General features: G+C 36.1%; 2 protein-coding genes across 5 annotated transcripts; one reads left to right on the plus strand and one right to left on the minus strand.

Annotated features, from left to right (window-relative positions):
* Window positions 1-693: 693 nt before the first annotated feature.
* Window positions 694-4,389, minus strand: LOC116425014 (ribosomal protein S6 kinase beta-1). 3 transcript variants are annotated; one of them, XM_031972171.2, is made up of 13 exons: window positions 4,247-4,389; window positions 4,130-4,170; window positions 3,797-3,971; window positions 3,652-3,735; window positions 3,453-3,586; window positions 3,281-3,343; window positions 3,074-3,202; window positions 2,888-2,978; window positions 2,697-2,813; window positions 2,473-2,604; window positions 2,297-2,404; window positions 2,051-2,229; window positions 694-1,955 (listed from the first exon to the last, which is right to left on the minus strand). In XM_031972171.2, the coding sequence occupies exons 1-13, from the start codon at window positions 4,331-4,333 to the stop codon at window positions 1,880-1,882; spliced, it is 1,416 nt and encodes a 471-aa protein (XP_031828031.1). In that variant the 5' UTR covers window positions 4,334-4,389; the 3' UTR covers window positions 694-1,879. The 3 variants fall into 3 exon arrangements, 2 of the variants coding, with proteins under 2 accessions (XP_031828031.1, XP_076225666.1); XR_012999038.1 differs by having other exon boundaries at window positions 694-2,229; window positions 2,297-2,421; XM_076369551.1 differs by having other exon boundaries at window positions 694-2,421.
* Window positions 4,390-5,566: 1,177 nt separating this feature from the next.
* On the plus strand, window positions 5,567-17,068 carry Prp8 (pre-mRNA processing factor 8). 2 transcript variants are annotated; one of them, XM_031972159.2, is made up of 29 exons: window positions 5,567-5,774; window positions 6,116-6,349; window positions 6,466-6,634; window positions 6,721-6,885; window positions 6,969-7,184; window positions 7,458-7,796; window positions 8,072-8,177; window positions 8,255-8,783; window positions 8,843-9,069; window positions 9,169-9,495; window positions 9,615-9,821; window positions 9,893-10,564; window positions 10,640-10,878; window positions 10,954-11,100; window positions 11,219-11,783; window positions 12,056-12,382; window positions 12,451-12,620; window positions 12,739-12,886; window positions 13,013-13,302; window positions 13,381-13,572; window positions 13,671-13,865; window positions 13,959-14,130; window positions 14,215-14,502; window positions 14,587-14,780; window positions 15,179-15,560; window positions 15,669-15,872; window positions 15,990-16,114; window positions 16,204-16,358; window positions 16,423-17,068. In XM_031972159.2, the coding sequence occupies exons 2-29, from the start codon at window positions 6,130-6,132 to the stop codon at window positions 16,575-16,577; spliced, it is 7,125 nt and encodes a 2,374-aa protein (XP_031828019.1). In that variant the 5' UTR covers window positions 5,567-5,774; window positions 6,116-6,129; the 3' UTR covers window positions 16,578-17,068. The 2 variants fall into 2 exon arrangements, with proteins under 2 accessions (XP_031828019.1, XP_031828018.1); XM_031972158.2 differs by having other exon boundaries at window positions 5,568-5,764.
* The last annotated feature ends 113 nt before the right edge of the window (window positions 17,069-17,181 follow it).

Raw genomic sequence — 17,181 nt, forward strand, 5'->3', positions numbered from 1 at the left:
TGTGTCCGAAAAGTATAGCAAAAGTCATTAAAATGAATTGAATTAGTATGCATATATTTTCAAATTGTTTCATGGTTCTATACTTTAAAGTGCACGTTTATGTATGTATTAGTATTTGTTTTTCAAGTTTTTCTTTTCAGAAATTATGTACAAGTACAGGAATCTCATTATAAACACTTACATAAAAATGATTATGTGATAAGAGACAACAACTATGCAAATTTTACAAGATTTTTGACAAGTGATTCAATTTAAAGTATATCGAAGCATGAATAAAATTTAAGTCATAAATTTAGTTTGAAGTTCAATTTTATTCTGATTAGTAATTTTTTATTTCTGAAGATAAAAGGATCTATCGTATTCTTTTAAATATTTATACATCAAGAATTAGCAGAGACATGTACTCATATATATATACATATATATATATAAAAAATTTTTTATATATATATATATATATATGTAACACTCACCTTGTTACATCATAGTATTTATCATAAAATGTTTACTGCATTTTGTATCTAAAAAAGCAACTTGTAATCCCTGAAACATTTGTAATATGTATTGCGATATACACGTGTGTATCTTACAAGTCATCAAATTCTCACTCTCAACATATTTCTTTTATATAACATAATCATCTATTAACAAGACTTTTACATATTTATTTACTACATACGCGAACGTATATGCGTTTTTCTATGTAAAAGTTAATAACACTATCTAGCTGGTGGCTGTGAAAACTTGGGCAGTTTGAATCTGTTTTGTCATTATCACTTTCATAATGGTTATTGATGACTAATTAAAATGCAATATAATGCATGATAATCTATTAAGATGTCATCAATGCAATTTGGCTGCATTAGTTTTTCATTAAAAATAAAAATATTTTAAACATAATATGATGGTATTACTATTGAACAAATCATGATTAAGTATAACGAAATATGAGCAAAGTGTGTCTACAGAATCTATACCAATGCCGTTACATATAAACATAGACCAATGTAATACTTGCATTTATACTACTGTTGTTTACACTTTACATTTTAAACCAGTTATATTTGATAATAGTGATAGAACAAAAGATTTAAAATTGATTACGTCTTTCATAATTACCAATGTTCCTTTTTCTAATGACCTGGACACGGTAATTGTCGTACCAGAAATTTGAATAATCGTTTTCATTAATGTTCCATTTAAAAATAATTAAAATCATTTAAAACACCACCAGGTGATCGAGTCGAATTGTAAATTTTCATTGTAAACAAATCATTTTTGGGTATATTTCTTCAACTTCTTTAGAAGACCTAATATTTTTACACTTCTAAAAAATTTACACATTTTTGACCGGTCACTTGCATTAAAAAGTTGAATAAACCGTTACAACCATGAGATATACATGTTATCCAAAATATTTCTTCGACTTTTCAATAGTACAACATTATTTCTCAAAAACAAAAATAAAAACAAAACAGAAAAAGAAGAAAGAAAGAAAGAAAAAATAAAAAACGAAAGAAAGAAAAAATAAAAAAAGAAAGAAAGAAAGAGAAAAGTACACTGCTTATAAAAAATCTACGTATATTTACATAACGAAAACATGTATGACTTTCCTTTCTTGTAGTGTAAACGTTAGAGCAGTTACGGGCCTATATAATATTTGTAACACGAGTAGCACCACTGCTCAATCAATGTAACTTTCCTTCCGGTTTAAAATTCATTTTTACTACGCATGTACCCAAGTGAACTGTATTCAATCTGATGAATAAGATCGCTGAACCGCAAAAAAGTATGCAAGCCAGAAAATGATACTGCAAACATTTTTCCGAGCTTAATATGGAAGACAAAAGCTTTCTCGCATACTTCTGTCTCAGAATGACTATAAACGATTTGACAGTTGACCTATGTCTGTCATTTCCGTATCTTCGAGACTGTTCAAGCCTACCATGTGATTCCTAGAAATTGTGAAATAACTGTTTCAAATAAAAATCAAAGTATGTATAATATTTGTCCCACGAAAAAATATATGAAACAACAAGGTTGAGGATACCTGTGTGGATGGTAATGAGAGGGTGTTCGAAGATGTGTATCCGGCGACCTTGGCGATAAACTGTGAAGACTTCCACTGAAACCTGTACCCAACAGACCTTTACGAGGGCTTTTAGCATTTACGACTCTCGGTTGTGCATACATTTCTTCAAGAACGCTAGGTGCAACGTACGTGAACCCCTATGGATATTGAATAAAATTTAGTAGCAATTGTTTTTAGTAGCAACTAACATGCTTCCATACATACTTGAAAAATCATATTCGCAGATTCGCTTAGAGTACTTTCAACCGGAGAATCTACAGGTATAGTCGCCGTAAACTGTTCATCGAATTGCGATGTGTCGTCGGCACTTTTCTAGAAGTATTTCGAATCTTTTACGTTTACTATCATGAAATTCAGTATTAACGATAATAATTACTTACTAAGGAAGGCTTAAATGGAGGTTCCAATTTTCGCGATATCACATCGTGCCAATTAATATGCTTAAAAAAGTTGTGATTTATAATTTGTTCCGCGTCTTCAGAACCAGATCCCAATCTTTGAGATACTTGTCTCTAAAAGTGCGAACGTGAAATACAATCATGATATAAGCAATTTTAATTAAACGATGCTTCTCATATTTTACAAACAATTTGCTAAACAATACCTTTAATAATTTCCGTATTAAATCCCTTGCGTCTGGTGTTAAGTATTTAGGAAGAGCTAGTTTTCCTTTTAAAATCTTTTCAATTGTTTTCCTTCTATCATCTCCTGTAAACGGTGGCTGCCAAAGAAACGTCAACGTCAATGTTTTATGTAACTCAACACTTTATTTTGTGATTGATACAGTTCACATACCATTCCAGTAAGCATATCAAACATTAATGCACCTAAACTCCACCAGTCAACGGCCTTCCCGTGTCCACTTCTTGTTAAAATTTCTGGTGCCCTGAATGACAGTGAAAAAGACTATAGATATTTTCAGATTAACTAAGTCAACTTTCAGTTTGTATTTATGGCTTATAAAATATGAACGCTACTCACATGTATTCTATAGTTCCACAAAACGTGTGTGTCACTGTACCATCTTGTATATGTTCTTTACACAAGCCAAAATCAGTTAATTTGACATGACCTTCACCATCTAACAGTATATTTTCTGGCTTCAAATCTCTGTAAAAAAATAGTTAACACGGTTAAATACAAGCAATTCCATACTTCAAGATCCATTACTGTTATAAAGAGTTGTACCTGTATATAATACCCTGATTATGCAAATGTTGAAGTGCCAGTATGATTTCGGATAAATAAAAACTGCGAACACAAAATGAATAAGAGAAGATGTGAAAGTGTAGACTCTTGATGTACCAGGATAATTGTCAAATTTGTATGCTTGCGACAAATGCAATTGTCGAATATTTACCAAGCTGTGTCTTCCAAGAAAATGCCCTCTCTGTCCAGGTAAGTAAAAAGTTCTCCGCCACAAAGATACTCCAAAATTAAATATAATTTACCACCGGTTTGGAAAGCATACATTAAGTTAACAATGAATGGGTGCTGAGAAAAAGGGAAAGTAAATAAATATAAATATTCTATAATCCCATTAAACGTGCGATGCTCACCTTAACAGCTTCTAAAATATTCCTTTCTGCTTTTGTATGTGCTGTGTCCTTCTGATTTCTTATAATAGAAGCTTTACGTAATACCTATAAAAAACAAAGACCTTAATAATTTTTCCATTATTCAAAACTAAACAAAAATATTTACCTTCATCGCAAAAATACTGCCTTTATCTTTTCCAGTAACTTTCTTCACTTGAAAAACTTTTCCATATCCACCTTCTCCAAGAATTTTACACAATTCAAAATCTTGGGGTCCAGTTTTTTCTTGGTCAGGGTTAACATTATCTCCAGACAACTGAACTCTTTCTAAATTATCAGAGCTACGAGAAACATTAATAATATATATTTTTGTTTTGATATTGCAAGACGAAAGAAAAGGGGAAAGAACAATTAGAATGAATTTAACAACATGTTATTATGTTGTAAATGCCACTACTTGTAAAAGAATTACCAGCCATCAATCTCTTGTGGTACTTACTCTAAAATAGTATTGACATTTGTAGCATGATTATAATCATCCTAAAAGACAAAAACAGAAATAAACGGCCCATCGACAATAATGAAAAACACTATTAATAACTTTAAAGAAACAAACTTCTCTGTTTTCAAGAACATCGTCGTCTGAATCATCTTGATTTACAGAATCTCCTTCATGCAATTCTATATCAAATACTCCTGCCATTCTATTTATGATGGATTTACATTTAAAAATTTTTCTCGATAATAATTTTAATTGATCGTAACACAGTTAAATAGTCTCTCAAGGAAATATGCTATCGCGACAGTGTACTTTCTTGTATTTCGTATTTTCCAGAATATTATACGCTTGTGAATTATAAATTATACGTGAAATCATACACAGTAAGAAAAATATTCGCTGTCTTTCGAGAAGTATTCATAAGGGAATGTACAAACTTTTAAAAAAACACAACTCCTATAGCTTATGACACTGAACATGGACTATTGCGAATAGAAACTTCGCACGATATATGTAATAGTAAAGACACAGAAACTTTAAGAGATTTTGTTTCGCCTATAGCTGAATTTTCATGTTACATTTCTATTCGTTCATTTACTTTTAAAGATAGACTCTGTCAAAATAACATCGTGTACCACTTTAACAGGGACGTAAGTATGCAACGTTAGAGTAATTGGTAAAGAAATGTTTATTTTAAATCCAAATGTTTTCAGACAAATCTTTATATACATTTCACTGAATCACGTTGTTATAAATTTAACAAAAATCTTCGGCGAAGTGTGTAATAAGTGTTTCAAATATATTCGAGTGACATTAAACTCAGTACTTATTTTTACAGATACACTCCTGCCTGAAAAAAACAGACTAGAAACCTAATCAAATGACGTATGAAAAGCGCCATTATTCTTTTCACAAAAACTGTCCCTAAATTAAACGAAGAATAATAATATCATCAAATTTATTACATAAATAATCATAAATAATATTATAATGTCATCAGAAAGAAATACATAATTTTTGTTAAAACATGCATTGTTAACCCTATTTCAAGTATCCCAGAATCACTGTTGGTGTGTCGAACTGGAAACTCGTTAGCTTTCTAGGGTTTTTCTCTTCATGTCTTGGACGGCAAGAATTACCCTCTCCATAAATACCTACTATTACCGATTGTATTGAACACTTGCATAGAACTGTTCACAAATAACTCAGTGTCCGGTAGCTTCTAGAGTAGCGATAGTAGGAAAAATGCTGAACGAGAGTTACTAGTTTGAGGGGAGGTAGTTCGACACCCCTGGGGTAAACTTTAAGCCAGAACTGTCGAACTGACTCCCTTAGGAGCTGTTTGAGACCGTAAAATAATTTGATAAAAGTAAGTAGATATAGAGAGGGTAATTCTTTGTGAGGGGAAAGTCACTATGTAGTTCGCACTGCTTCCCTCTAGTAGAGATCTGAGTAAGTAAGTAATTACTTCCCTCCTTAATTTGCAAAGAAAGAAGCTCATATTCTTCATATTGAATGTTGGCCAATGTGACTTGGAGCGTCGGTTTGCTTATGCGTGTTGGAATACTTTAGGTTGCGCGAGGTACATTGCTACAATAAATGTGCTGATTATGTTTTATTTTGCATATAACTAAGGTAAGATAAGGTAATTACTTGTAATGTTTCTGCAACGTATTACATTACATTAAATAAGTTTCAATAGTAATTTTAAAGAATTATTAAACGTATTTTACTCTCTATTTATTTCGCGGTCGTAATTTGTTGTCGGTGAAATTTTTAATGATTTAACGAAATTTGTTTATGTTTTGAATACGTTAGTACTACGTAGGTTAATTAGTACAAGCGATTCTTTTTTATTTTTACCATTGCAATATTTTCCTATTTTTTGTCACATTTTTGCTACCGTAAAATAACCTTAGCAATGCTGCTGTTTCAAGATTGTATCTCCAATGATATGGAAATAAACAACCATTCATTTTTTTCTAGATTTTTATGTAAAAATGTCTATTCCACCATATTTGTTGGGCCCAAATCCATGGGCAACCATGATGGCCCAACAACAGGCTCATGCCCAATTAGCAGCTGCTCAAGCGCATGCTCAAGCAGCGGCTCATGCACAAGCTGCTCATCATGCTCATATGCAAGCAATCACGGGACCTCCGTTGCCACAGATGCCCAAGCAACCTGAAGTTTTATCAGAAGATAAACTTCAAGAGAAAGGTATTTAGTGATAATTATTTATACAACATTAGAAAAAGAGTTATTATCCTTTCAGTAAAACATAGAAATATGGGATTACAAATAAATTTTTAATCCAAATGGTTACATTATTATAGCTCAAAAATGGCAACAGCTTCAGTCGAAGAGATTTGCAGAGAAGAGAAAATTTGGTTTTGTAGATGCTCAGAAAGAAGATATGCCTCCAGAACACATAAGAAAAATTATTAGAGACCATGGTGACATGAGTAGTCGTAAATATAGACATGATAAACGTGTTTATTTAGGGTAAGCAAAGGCTGTTTTCAAAATTTAATATAGTTAAAAGGAAAACAAGAAATAAATAAACTTATACTGTTGTCTGTTTGTTGTAGGGCATTGAAGTACATGCCTCATGCAGTCATGAAACTTTTAGAAAATATGCCAATGCCTTGGGAACAAATTCGAGATGTGAAAGTGTTGTATCACATAACGGGTGCAATTACATTTGTAAATGAAATTCCATGGGTTATAGAACCTGTATACATTGCTCAATGGGGGTAAAGCACAAAGAATATTTGTATTTTATTCCTAGTTAGTTTTCTATAACATAAAATATATAAAAAATATTTTCATTATATAGAACAATGTGGATTATGATGAGGAGAGAAAAGAGGGACCGTAGACATTTTAAAAGAATGAGATTTCCGCCTTTCGATGACGAGGAACCTCCACTAGATTATGCGGACAACGTTCTAGATGTAGAACCTTTGGAAGCTATTCAGATTGAACTTGATTCAGAGGAAGATGAATCTGTAGCATCTTGGTTCTATGAACATAAACCATTAGTTGGTACAAAGTAAGTATAACTAGTTCTTTGGAAAAAGATTACAATCGTTCCTTTTACCTTCCACTATATATTAGTCAGTGCAATTATGATGAATCGCGTAGGGGTCCTGAAATCAACCTACATGTGAGTTGATAGCTCTGGTAATTGCACAATTTTGTCCGAGACGAAATTGTGAGTTACTATGAGCTAGACAAAACGCTATACTGAATTACCTAGTTTTATACGTATTGTAAAGTTAGTGAATTTTATAAAGGTTTCTGTTAGTTATTCGTAATATTGCAGACACGTGAATGGATCCACTTATAGAAGATGGAATTTGACGTTACCTCAGATGGCGACATTATACCGCTTGGCTAATCAGTTGTTGACAGACTTGGTGGATCAAAATTTTTTTTATCTTTTTGATCCAAAATCATTTTTCACCGCGAAAGCATTAAATATGGCCATACCTGGCGGTCCGAAGTTCGAACCACTGGTAAAGGATTCAAATGCAGCTGATGAAGACTGGAACGAGTTTAACGATATAAATAAAATTATAATTAGGCAACCTATCAGAACGGAGTATCGGATCGCATTTCCTTATTTGTACAATAATATGCCACACTTTGTACACTTGTCCTGGTAAGTAGTGAGATGAAAAGTTGCATTTATTGTACTCTTATTGTATTCAATATTATCCACACAAGTTTTAAGACCAATTAGTTTATCAATATATTAAGTCTTACTAGCAGTGTGGTAGAGAAACACTGGTGATTGTTATTCGTATCCTTCCTAAAGTATAGAAGGCAACTGCTGAAATCACCAACACTTTTTTTGTGCCTTGTACAACAGTTGTATTGAAACAAGAATGTGACTCTTGACAATCCTATAAACACATTTCTATGATGTATTTATAGGTATCATGCACCAAACGTGGTATACATAAAAACTGAAGATCCTGATTTACCTGCATTTTATTTTGATCCATTGATCAATCCTATTTCGCATAGAAACTCGTTAAAGGTAAACTTTCATTGATATCACATAATATTCTAAACGTGTTGTTTGTTACTTTATCATGGATTACACGTGTTCTTCAGACTGTGGAACCTCAAATCGAAGATGACGAGGATTTTGTACTTCCTGAAGAGGTGCAGCCATTCCTACAAGAAACACCTTTGTATACTGATAACACGGCAAATGGAATAGCTTTACTATGGGCTCCAAGACCATTTAATACACGCTCTGGTAGAACGAGAAGAGCTATTGACATCCCCTTGGTAAAATCTTGGTACAGAGAACATTGTCCTCCCGGACAACCTGTCAAAGTTCGGGTCAGCTATCAGAAATTGCTAAAATATTTCGTTCTGAATGCTTTGAAACACAGACCTCCGAAACCACAGAAGAAACGTTACTTGTTCCGATCGTTTAAGTCGACGAAGTTCTTCCAAACCACCACAATAGATTGGGTCGAAGCTGGTTTACAAGTGTGCAGACAGGGATACAATATGTTAAATTTATTAATTCATAGAAAGAATTTGAATTATCTTCATTTAGATTATAATTTCAATTTGAAACCTGTGAAAACGTTAACCACTAAAGAGAGGAAGAAATCCAGATTCGGGAATGGTGAGTATTATTCGATTTTTATGTGTTGAAATAGGTATTCTATATGTTTGGTCTTACAGCTTTCCACTTGTGTCGTGAGATTCTCCGTCTAACGAAATTGATCATTGATTCCCACGTGCAGTATCGTTTGAACAATGTTGACGCGTTTCAACTTGCGGACGGGCTGCAATACATCTTCGCGCATGTAGGTCAATTGACCGGAATGTACAGATATAAGTACAAATTGATGAGGCAGATTAGAATGTGCAAAGATCTGAAACATTTGATCTACTATCGTTTCAATACGGTGAGCATTTTTGTAACATTTGGTGAAGCAACATTGCACAATAATCTTGGAGTACGTTACAAAAAGTAATTTACGTTTGCATGTATCTGTATGTAATAGGGTCCTGTTGGAAAAGGTCCTGGTTGTGGATTTTGGGCACCTGGATGGAGGGTATGGCTCTTTTTTATGAGGGGGATAACTCCGCTGTTGGAAAGGTGGTTAGGAAATTTGTTGTCCAGACAATTCGAGGGACGACACTCGAAGGGTGTCGCGAAAACAGTTACGAAGCAGCGAGTGGAGTCACATTTCGATCTTGAATTAAGAGCGTCGGTTATGCATGATATCGTAGATATGATGCCGGAGGGAATCAAACAAAATAAAGCCCGAACGATACTGCAGCATCTTAGTGAAGCCTGGAGATGCTGGAAAGCTAATATCCCTTGGAAGGTTCGTTCTTTGATAATTTTATACATCTCTCTTTTCTCATATTTCTCTCTCTTCCTTTTTCTTAAATTACTTTTTTCATAGTAAATATATTGTGCCTTCATTATAACCGATATCAACAGGTTCCTGGATTGCCAATTCCCATTGAAAATATGATTCTCCGTTACGTGAAGATGAAGGCTGACTGGTGGACCAATACAGCACATTACAACCGAGAACGTATTAGACGCGGAGCGACTGTAGATAAGACTGTTTGTAAAAAGAATCTTGGACGGCTGACTCGTTTGTATTTGAAGGCGGAACAGGAACGCCAGCACAATTACTTAAAGGTAGAGTAGAACATTAAAGGATATTAAATATTAACCAGATACAGGACTAAGAAATTTGAATGTATTAATAGGACGGTCCATACATTTCTCCGGAAGAAGCAGTAGCTATATACACGACCACTGTGCACTGGTTGGAATCCAGAAGATTTGCACCTATACCATTCCCACCATTATCTTATAAACACGACACGAAGTTGTTGATATTAGCTTTGGAACGTCTCAAGGAAGCATACAGTGTGAAATCGAGATTGAATCAAAGCCAACGCGAGGAACTTGGCTTGATCGAGCAAGCTTATGATAATCCGCACGAAGCGTTGTCTAGAATCAAGCGTCACCTTTTAACGCAAAGAGCGTTCAAAGAGGTGGGGATCGAATTCATGGATCTTTACAGCCATCTAATTCCTGTTTATGACGTTGAACCGCTTGAGAAAATTACGGATGCCTACTTGGATCAGTATCTGTGGTACGAAGCGGACAAACGAAGACTGTTCCCGCCATGGGTAAAACCTTCGGATACGGAACCACCGCCGTTATTAGTATACAAATGGTGTCAAGGCATCAATAATCTGCAAGACGTTTGGGACGTCAGCGAAGGAGAATGCAATGTCTTATTGGAATCGAAATTTGAAAAACTGTACGAGAAAATTGACCTTACCCTATTAAATAGACTGCTTAGATTGATTGTTGATCACAATATAGCCGATTATATGACTGCAAAGAATAACGTCGTTATTAATTACAAGGTACACTGTTTTCTTTGAAATCTGGGTCTACTGGAAATGAAAATCATAAACAAATGTTTGGTCTTTTTTTTGCAGGATATGAATCACACAAACAGTTACGGAATAATCAGAGGATTGCAGTTTGCTTCGTTTATAGCCCAATATTACGGTCTTGTCTTGGACTTGCTTGTCCTTGGATTACAAAGAGCCAGCGAAATGGCTGGACCTCCGCAAATGCCAAACGACTTTTTAACTTTCCAAGACGTTGCTTCTGAAACTGCGCATCCTATCAGGTTGTACTGCAGATACGTGGATAGAATACATTTGTTTTTGAGGTGAGATCTGCTCTCTATTCCTCTCTTTGTAATAATCAGTTGAACCATATGCTAATCTCATTTCACTTTTTATAGATTCTCCGCAGACGAGGCAAGAGATTTAATTCAAAGATATTTGACGGAGCATCCAGACCCCAATAACGAGAATATCGTTGGTTACAATAATAAAAAATGTTGGCCACGAGACGCCCGGATGAGGCTTATGAAGCATGACGTTAATCTGTAAGTACTGATCACGATTCTATTCTATCCTATTTTACTCAATTCTGTTCCATTCTACTTTAATCCGATTCGAATGCTGTTTGAAAAATGTATCTCATTCGACATCCAATAATTCCAGGGGCCGTGCTGTTTTCTGGGACATCAAAAATCGTTTACCCCGTTCCACTACCACGATCCAATGGGAAAATAGTTTCGTTAGTGTATACAGTAAAGACAATCCTAATTTGCTGTTTAATATGAGCGGTTTCGAATGTCGAATACTGCCCAAATGCAGAACCACGCATGAAGAGTTCACCCATCGAGATGGCGTGTGGAATTTGCAGAATGAGATCACAAAGGAAAGAACGGCTCAGTGTTTCCTACGAGTGGACGATGAAAGTTTGCAACGATTCCATAACAGAGTCCGACAAATCCTCATGGCGTCCGGTTCCACGACGTTCACGAAAATCGTGAATAAATGGAACACTGCTTTGATCGGATTAATGACCTACTTCCGTGAAGCGGTGGTGAACACGCAGGAACTGTTAGATCTATTGGTCAAATGTGAGAATAAAATTCAAACCCGTATTAAGATTGGACTTAACTCGAAAATGCCTTCCCGATTTCCACCGGTGGTGTTTTACACGCCAAAAGAACTTGGCGGATTAGGAATGCTTTCAATGGGACACGTGCTTATACCGCAGGTTATTCATTTTTCTAATTCGTTCTCTCTTTTCCGAATGATCTGAGTCAACACGTTCGCTACCAGTGCTTATTTCGATGACAATCTCCTCAGTTATATTTTCTTCAATCTAATAAATCTAAACAAAATATTAGAAAAATGAAACTGAAACGAGTCGTTGAGTTCCTACATAATATAATTTATAATTTCTAATAACAATACCTATAGGATTATGGTAGCGAATGTGTTAATCAAAGGAGGAAAGAAAGTAATAATATTTTGTGTGTATTATAGTCTGACTTAAGATGGTCGAAACAAACCGACGTCGGTATTACACACTTCCGTTCTGGTATGAGCCACGACGAGGATCAACTGATCCCAAATTTGTATCGGTACATTCAACCCTGGGAATCAGAATTTATCGATTCGCAACGAGTATGGGCGGAATACGCGTTGAAACGGCAAGAGGCGAACGCGCAAAATCGAAGACTCACTTTGGAAGATCTCGAGGACAGTTGGGATCGCGGAATTCCCCGTATAAACACACTGTTTCAGAAAGATCGACATACTCTTGCTTATGACAAAGGCTGGAGAATACGAACCGAATTTAAGCAATACCAGGTATAACAACGATTACAGGTGTATTTCATTGATAATTGAAAATTCTAATTTCCATATCATCGTTCTAGGTCTTGAAACAAAATCCGTTCTGGTGGACTCATCAACGTCATGATGGTAAACTGTGGAATTTGAACAATTACAGGACAGATATGATCCAGGCTCTTGGTGGTGTAGAGGGTATCTTGGAGCATACGCTTTTCAAAGGGACATATTTCCCAACATGGGAAGGTCTTTTCTGGTAGGATATACAGTTACAATCCGTCAAATACGGATTTACATAATTAGTAACATTTATTAATACACAGAGAATTCAGAGAGAAATAATTCCGTTTACAACCATTTCTATCTGCTTTCAGGGAGAAGGCATCCGGCTTCGAAGAATCTATGAAGTATAAAAAATTAACCAACGCGCAGAGATCAGGTTTGAATCAGATTCCCAATCGGCGATTCACGTTATGGTGGTCCCCGACCATCAACAGGGCAAATGTATACGTCGGTTTCCAGGTAAATTGAAAAATAACCATTATACGCTGTGTAATATGTCACTTCTGGGTAAACCGCGTATCCGCAAAGTTGGATGCACTTTAATTTATTGTGTAATCATTCTTCTTTTATGTTTATTATCACTAGGTGCAACTGGACTTGACAGGAATATTTATGCATGGTAAAATTCCAACCTTAAAAATATCATTGATCCAAATCTTCCGTGCTCACTTGTGGCAAAAGGTACACGAGTCCATTGTTATGGACCTCTGCCAAGTTTTCGATCAAGAATTAGACGCGCTGGAAATCGAAACTGTTCAAAAAGAAACGATACATCCCAGAAAGTCGTACAAAATGAATTCTTCGTGTGCCGATATCTTGCTGTTCTCCGCGTACAAGTGGAACGTATCGAGGCCATCTTTGCTCGCCGATTCAAAGTAAGCGAGCATTTTTGTTTTCCAAAGGTAACACGCGTTTAATATAATTTAACATATTTTACCTATATTTCCGGTCAGAGATCTCATGGATAACACTACAACGCAAAAATACTGGATAGACGTGCAACTTCGATGGGGAGATTACGATTCACATGACATTGAAAGATACGCCAGGGCAAAGTTTTTGGATTACACAACGGACAACATGTCCATTTATCCGTCGCCTACAGGATTATTGATCGCCATCGATTTGGCGTACAATTTGCATAGGCAAGTATTATTAGTTTGCAAACAAGTTGATTATTTTCTTATTATTTGAACAACCTTATTACCGAACCGCGTTACAATGTGATTTGACAATCTGACAGTGCGTATGGAAACTGGTTCCCGGGTTGTAAGCCTCTTATACAGCAAGCGATGGCGAAGATCATGAAAGCGAACCCAGCTTTGTACGTGTTACGAGAACGTATCAGAAAAGCGTTGCAACTGTACTCCTCAGAACCTACAGAACCGTACTTATCCTCGCAGAACTACGGAGAACTCTTCTCGAATCAAATTATTTGGTGCGTATGTTTGGCTTCGTTTCTTGGTAAATCATTCCTCTCTTTGCAACGCACGCATGAAGCGTACTGATTCGTATCGATTGATTTAATCAGGTTCGTCGACGATACCAACGTTTATCGTGTTACCATCCATAAAACATTCGAGGGCAATTTAACCACGAAACCGATAAACGGAGCTATTTTCATTTTTAATCCTCGAACTGGCCAACTGTTCTTAAAAATTATTCATACGTCCGTTTGGGCTGGTCAGAAGCGTTTGGGTCAGGTATGTGAATTGCATTTGCTCGTATTTGATACTCTTTAGTTTGATCGTACTTGTAATAGTGGATTTATTCACGTTTCTATATAGTTGGCCAAATGGAAAACCGCTGAAGAAGTGGCCGCGCTTATTCGATCCTTGCCAGTGGAAGAACAACCGAAACAGATCATTGTAACCAGAAAGGGAATGTTGGATCCTCTGGAGGTGCACTTGCTCGACTTTCCCAACATTGTTATCAAAGGGTCGGAACTTCAGTTGCCGTTCCAAGCTTGCTTGAAAGTTGAAAAATTCGGCGACCTGATTTTGAAAGCAACGGAACCGCAAATGGTGTTGTTCAATTTGTACGACGACTGGTTAAAAACCATTTCCTCGTATACGGTATAAATAATTTGCCCTCTTGTTCCTTATTGAATTCACTTTACTCTGGTGTACGTGAATTTTGATTTGACATATATTTCTCAGGCATTCTCCCGGTTGATTCTCATTCTTCGTGCATTACACGTCAATACCGAAAGAACAAAAGTTGTTTTGAAACCTGACAAGACGACCATAACGGAACCTCATCATATATGGCCTTCTTTAACGGACGATGAATGGATCAAAGTGGAAGTGCAACTGAAAGATCTGATATTGGCGGATTATGGAAAAAAGAATAAGTATGTTTGTGAATATACATTTACTTAATACTAGAACTACGAGGCGGATCAAAATGACCAATTCCTAATTTCTTCTTTTGCAATTACTCAGAAGGTACAGATGCTTCTCTGAGAAATTGTTAAAGAAGCTGACTTAGCAATACCTACATTGAAATATAAGCCAATTGAAATCTTAATAAATCCACGCTTATAGCTTTTATAAAGAAATTTAAAAAACGGTTTGAGTGCCTGGAGTGTTAAACTATCTGTTTAAACGATTCTGTTAAGTGAATAGAAAAGTGCAATTTGCACATCTTGTTCCACTTGTAATAAAATTCTTCGTACGATTTTATTCGATAAGAATTTCTATAAATACTCAAAGACTCTGATTATTAATAAAATGATGGTTTTTTGTTTAGCGTGAACGTTGCATCGTTAACCCAGTCGGAGATCCGAGATATCATTTTGGGTATGGAAATAAGCGCGCCGTCTGCACAGCGTCAACAAATCGCCGAAATAGAAAAACAGACGAAAGAGCAGTCACAACTTACGGCAACAACCACGAGGACGGTGAACAAACACGGCGATGAAATTATTACGGCAACCACTTCGAATTATGAAACTCAGACGTTCAGTTCGAAGACCGAATGGCGAGTAAGAGCGATCTCTGCCACAAACTTGCATCTCAGAACGAATCATATTTATGTATCTTCCGACGATATAAAAGAAACGGGTTACACGTACATATTGCCGAAGAATGTGCTCAAGAAATTCGTTACGATTTCTGATTTACGAGCACAGGTATGTAACATTTCATAGCTACTTCGGCTTTCCAAGAATATCGAACGTCATCACAAATATTTCTTACATTCTCTGTTTGCATCCGACTATTGTCTGTGTTTTGTGTAGATCGCAGGATACTTGTACGGTATCAGTCCACCGGATAATCCTCAAGTGAAAGAAATCAGGTGCATAGTGATGGCTCCACAGTGGGGAACGCATCAAACCGTTCATTTACCTAATACGCTGCCGAATCATCAATATCTGAAGGAAATGGAACCCCTTGGTTGGATTCACACTCAACCCAATGAATTACCGCAGTTATCACCGCAGGTGTGTACATTGGATAGAATATTATTGTGCTTTCCCATAATCTATTCGCAGAATGGAACGGAATAGAGCAAATAGGACCACGGTCAATTCATATAACTCATAGTGCACTAATTTTAGGATATATCTACGCACGCCCGGATAATGGCGGAGAACCCAATTTGGGACGGAGAGAAGACTATTGTAATTACTTGCAGTTTCACGCCGGGATCTTGCTCCCTTACAGCTTACAAGTTGACACCCAGGTTCGTATTTTTCCTGTTTCCCTAAAAAGTAGATCTGACATTGACATTACTTTTATCATTTGCGCATAATAATTCAATTTTGTTTTTAGCGGTTTCGAATGGGGAAAACAAAACACCGACAAAGGCAATAATCCTAAAGGTTACCTGCCGAGTCATTACGAGAAAGTGCAGATGCTACTGTCCGATCGTTTCCTTGGATTCTTCATGGTGCCGAGTCAAGGGTCTTGGAACTACAATTTTATGGGTAAGTGCTTTCTCTTGTCACATCACGCTGGACTGGTCGCTAATGTTTTTACCAACAATTATAGGAGTGCGGCACGATCCAAACATGAAGTACGAGCTCCAGTTGGCGAACCCGAAAGAATTTTATCATGAGATTCATCGACCCGCTCACTTTTTGAATTTCTCGAGTCTGGAAGATGGCGAAGGGGTTGGCGCCGATCGAGAAGATGTATTCGCTTAAAAAGCGAACGAAGAAATGGGGGGAAACGTTGAATGATTCGTGTATTTACCAATTACATAATTGCGGCGTAACTGATCGTCGGAGAAATTTACTTTTGAAATATAAAAAAGTTTTAAACGGTGTACATATGTAAAAGATCGGTACATACCTAACTACTTATATATATATATATGTAGGTATATAGAGTCATAACGAGAGACGAAGTTCCACGCAGATGAATCGAGCCTGTGTCTCGTGGTACGTTCTTCGCGAGGAGTTTTTGTGGTTGCTCACGCGGTACAAGCAACAAACTTTGTACTTACACGTGTTGTGCGGCTTCGTCGTCGGCGTGGCAACTATCGTTTCCGGCGACATGCGACATGCACGTGCTTCGACACTCGAACGTTAGCGTGAACACTTGAATAAATTAGGTATTACTCTTTAGCTTTAAAATAATTGACGTTTGTATTATACTTTAATATTGATTTAGAATAAAAAGTACATAATTTATACATATGTCTGACACATAAAAAGAAATGTAGAAAATTTGTTCGCACAGCTCGTCTCACAGAGACGGAACGGTGAATAACACTTATGGTATTGTTAAAGTACATTCGCCGACACA

Source organism: Nomia melanderi, chromosome 7 (genome assembly GCF_051020985.1).
Source record: "Nomia melanderi isolate GNS246 chromosome 7, iyNomMela1, whole genome shotgun sequence".
NCBI lineage: Eukaryota > Metazoa > Arthropoda > Insecta > Hymenoptera > Halictidae > Nomia > Nomia melanderi.

Bases quoted from the DNA above. Each gene is read 5' to 3' on its own strand.
- LOC116425014 (XM_031972171.2), bottom strand. From the start codon at position 4,333: ATGGCAGGAGTATTTGATATAGAATTGCATGAAGGAGATTCTGTAAAT. The intron at 3,736-3,796 runs GTAAATATTTTT...TGTTTTTTATAG, and splicing joins GCAGTATTTTTGCGATGAAG to GTATTACGTAAAGCTTCTAT. The intron at 3,203-3,280 runs GTACAACTCTTT...ATTTTTTTACAG, and splicing joins AATCAGGGTATTATATACAG to AGATTTGAAGCCAGAAAATA.
- Prp8 (XM_031972159.2), top strand. From the start codon at position 6,130: ATGTCTATTCCACCATATTTGTTGGGCCCAAATCCATGGGCAACCATG. The intron at 6,635-6,720 runs GTAAGCAAAGGC...TGTTTGTTGTAG, and splicing joins GATAAACGTGTTTATTTAGG to GGCATTGAAGTACATGCCTC. The intron at 8,784-8,842 runs GTGAGTATTATT...TTGGTCTTACAG, and splicing joins GAAATCCAGATTCGGGAATG to CTTTCCACTTGTGTCGTGAG.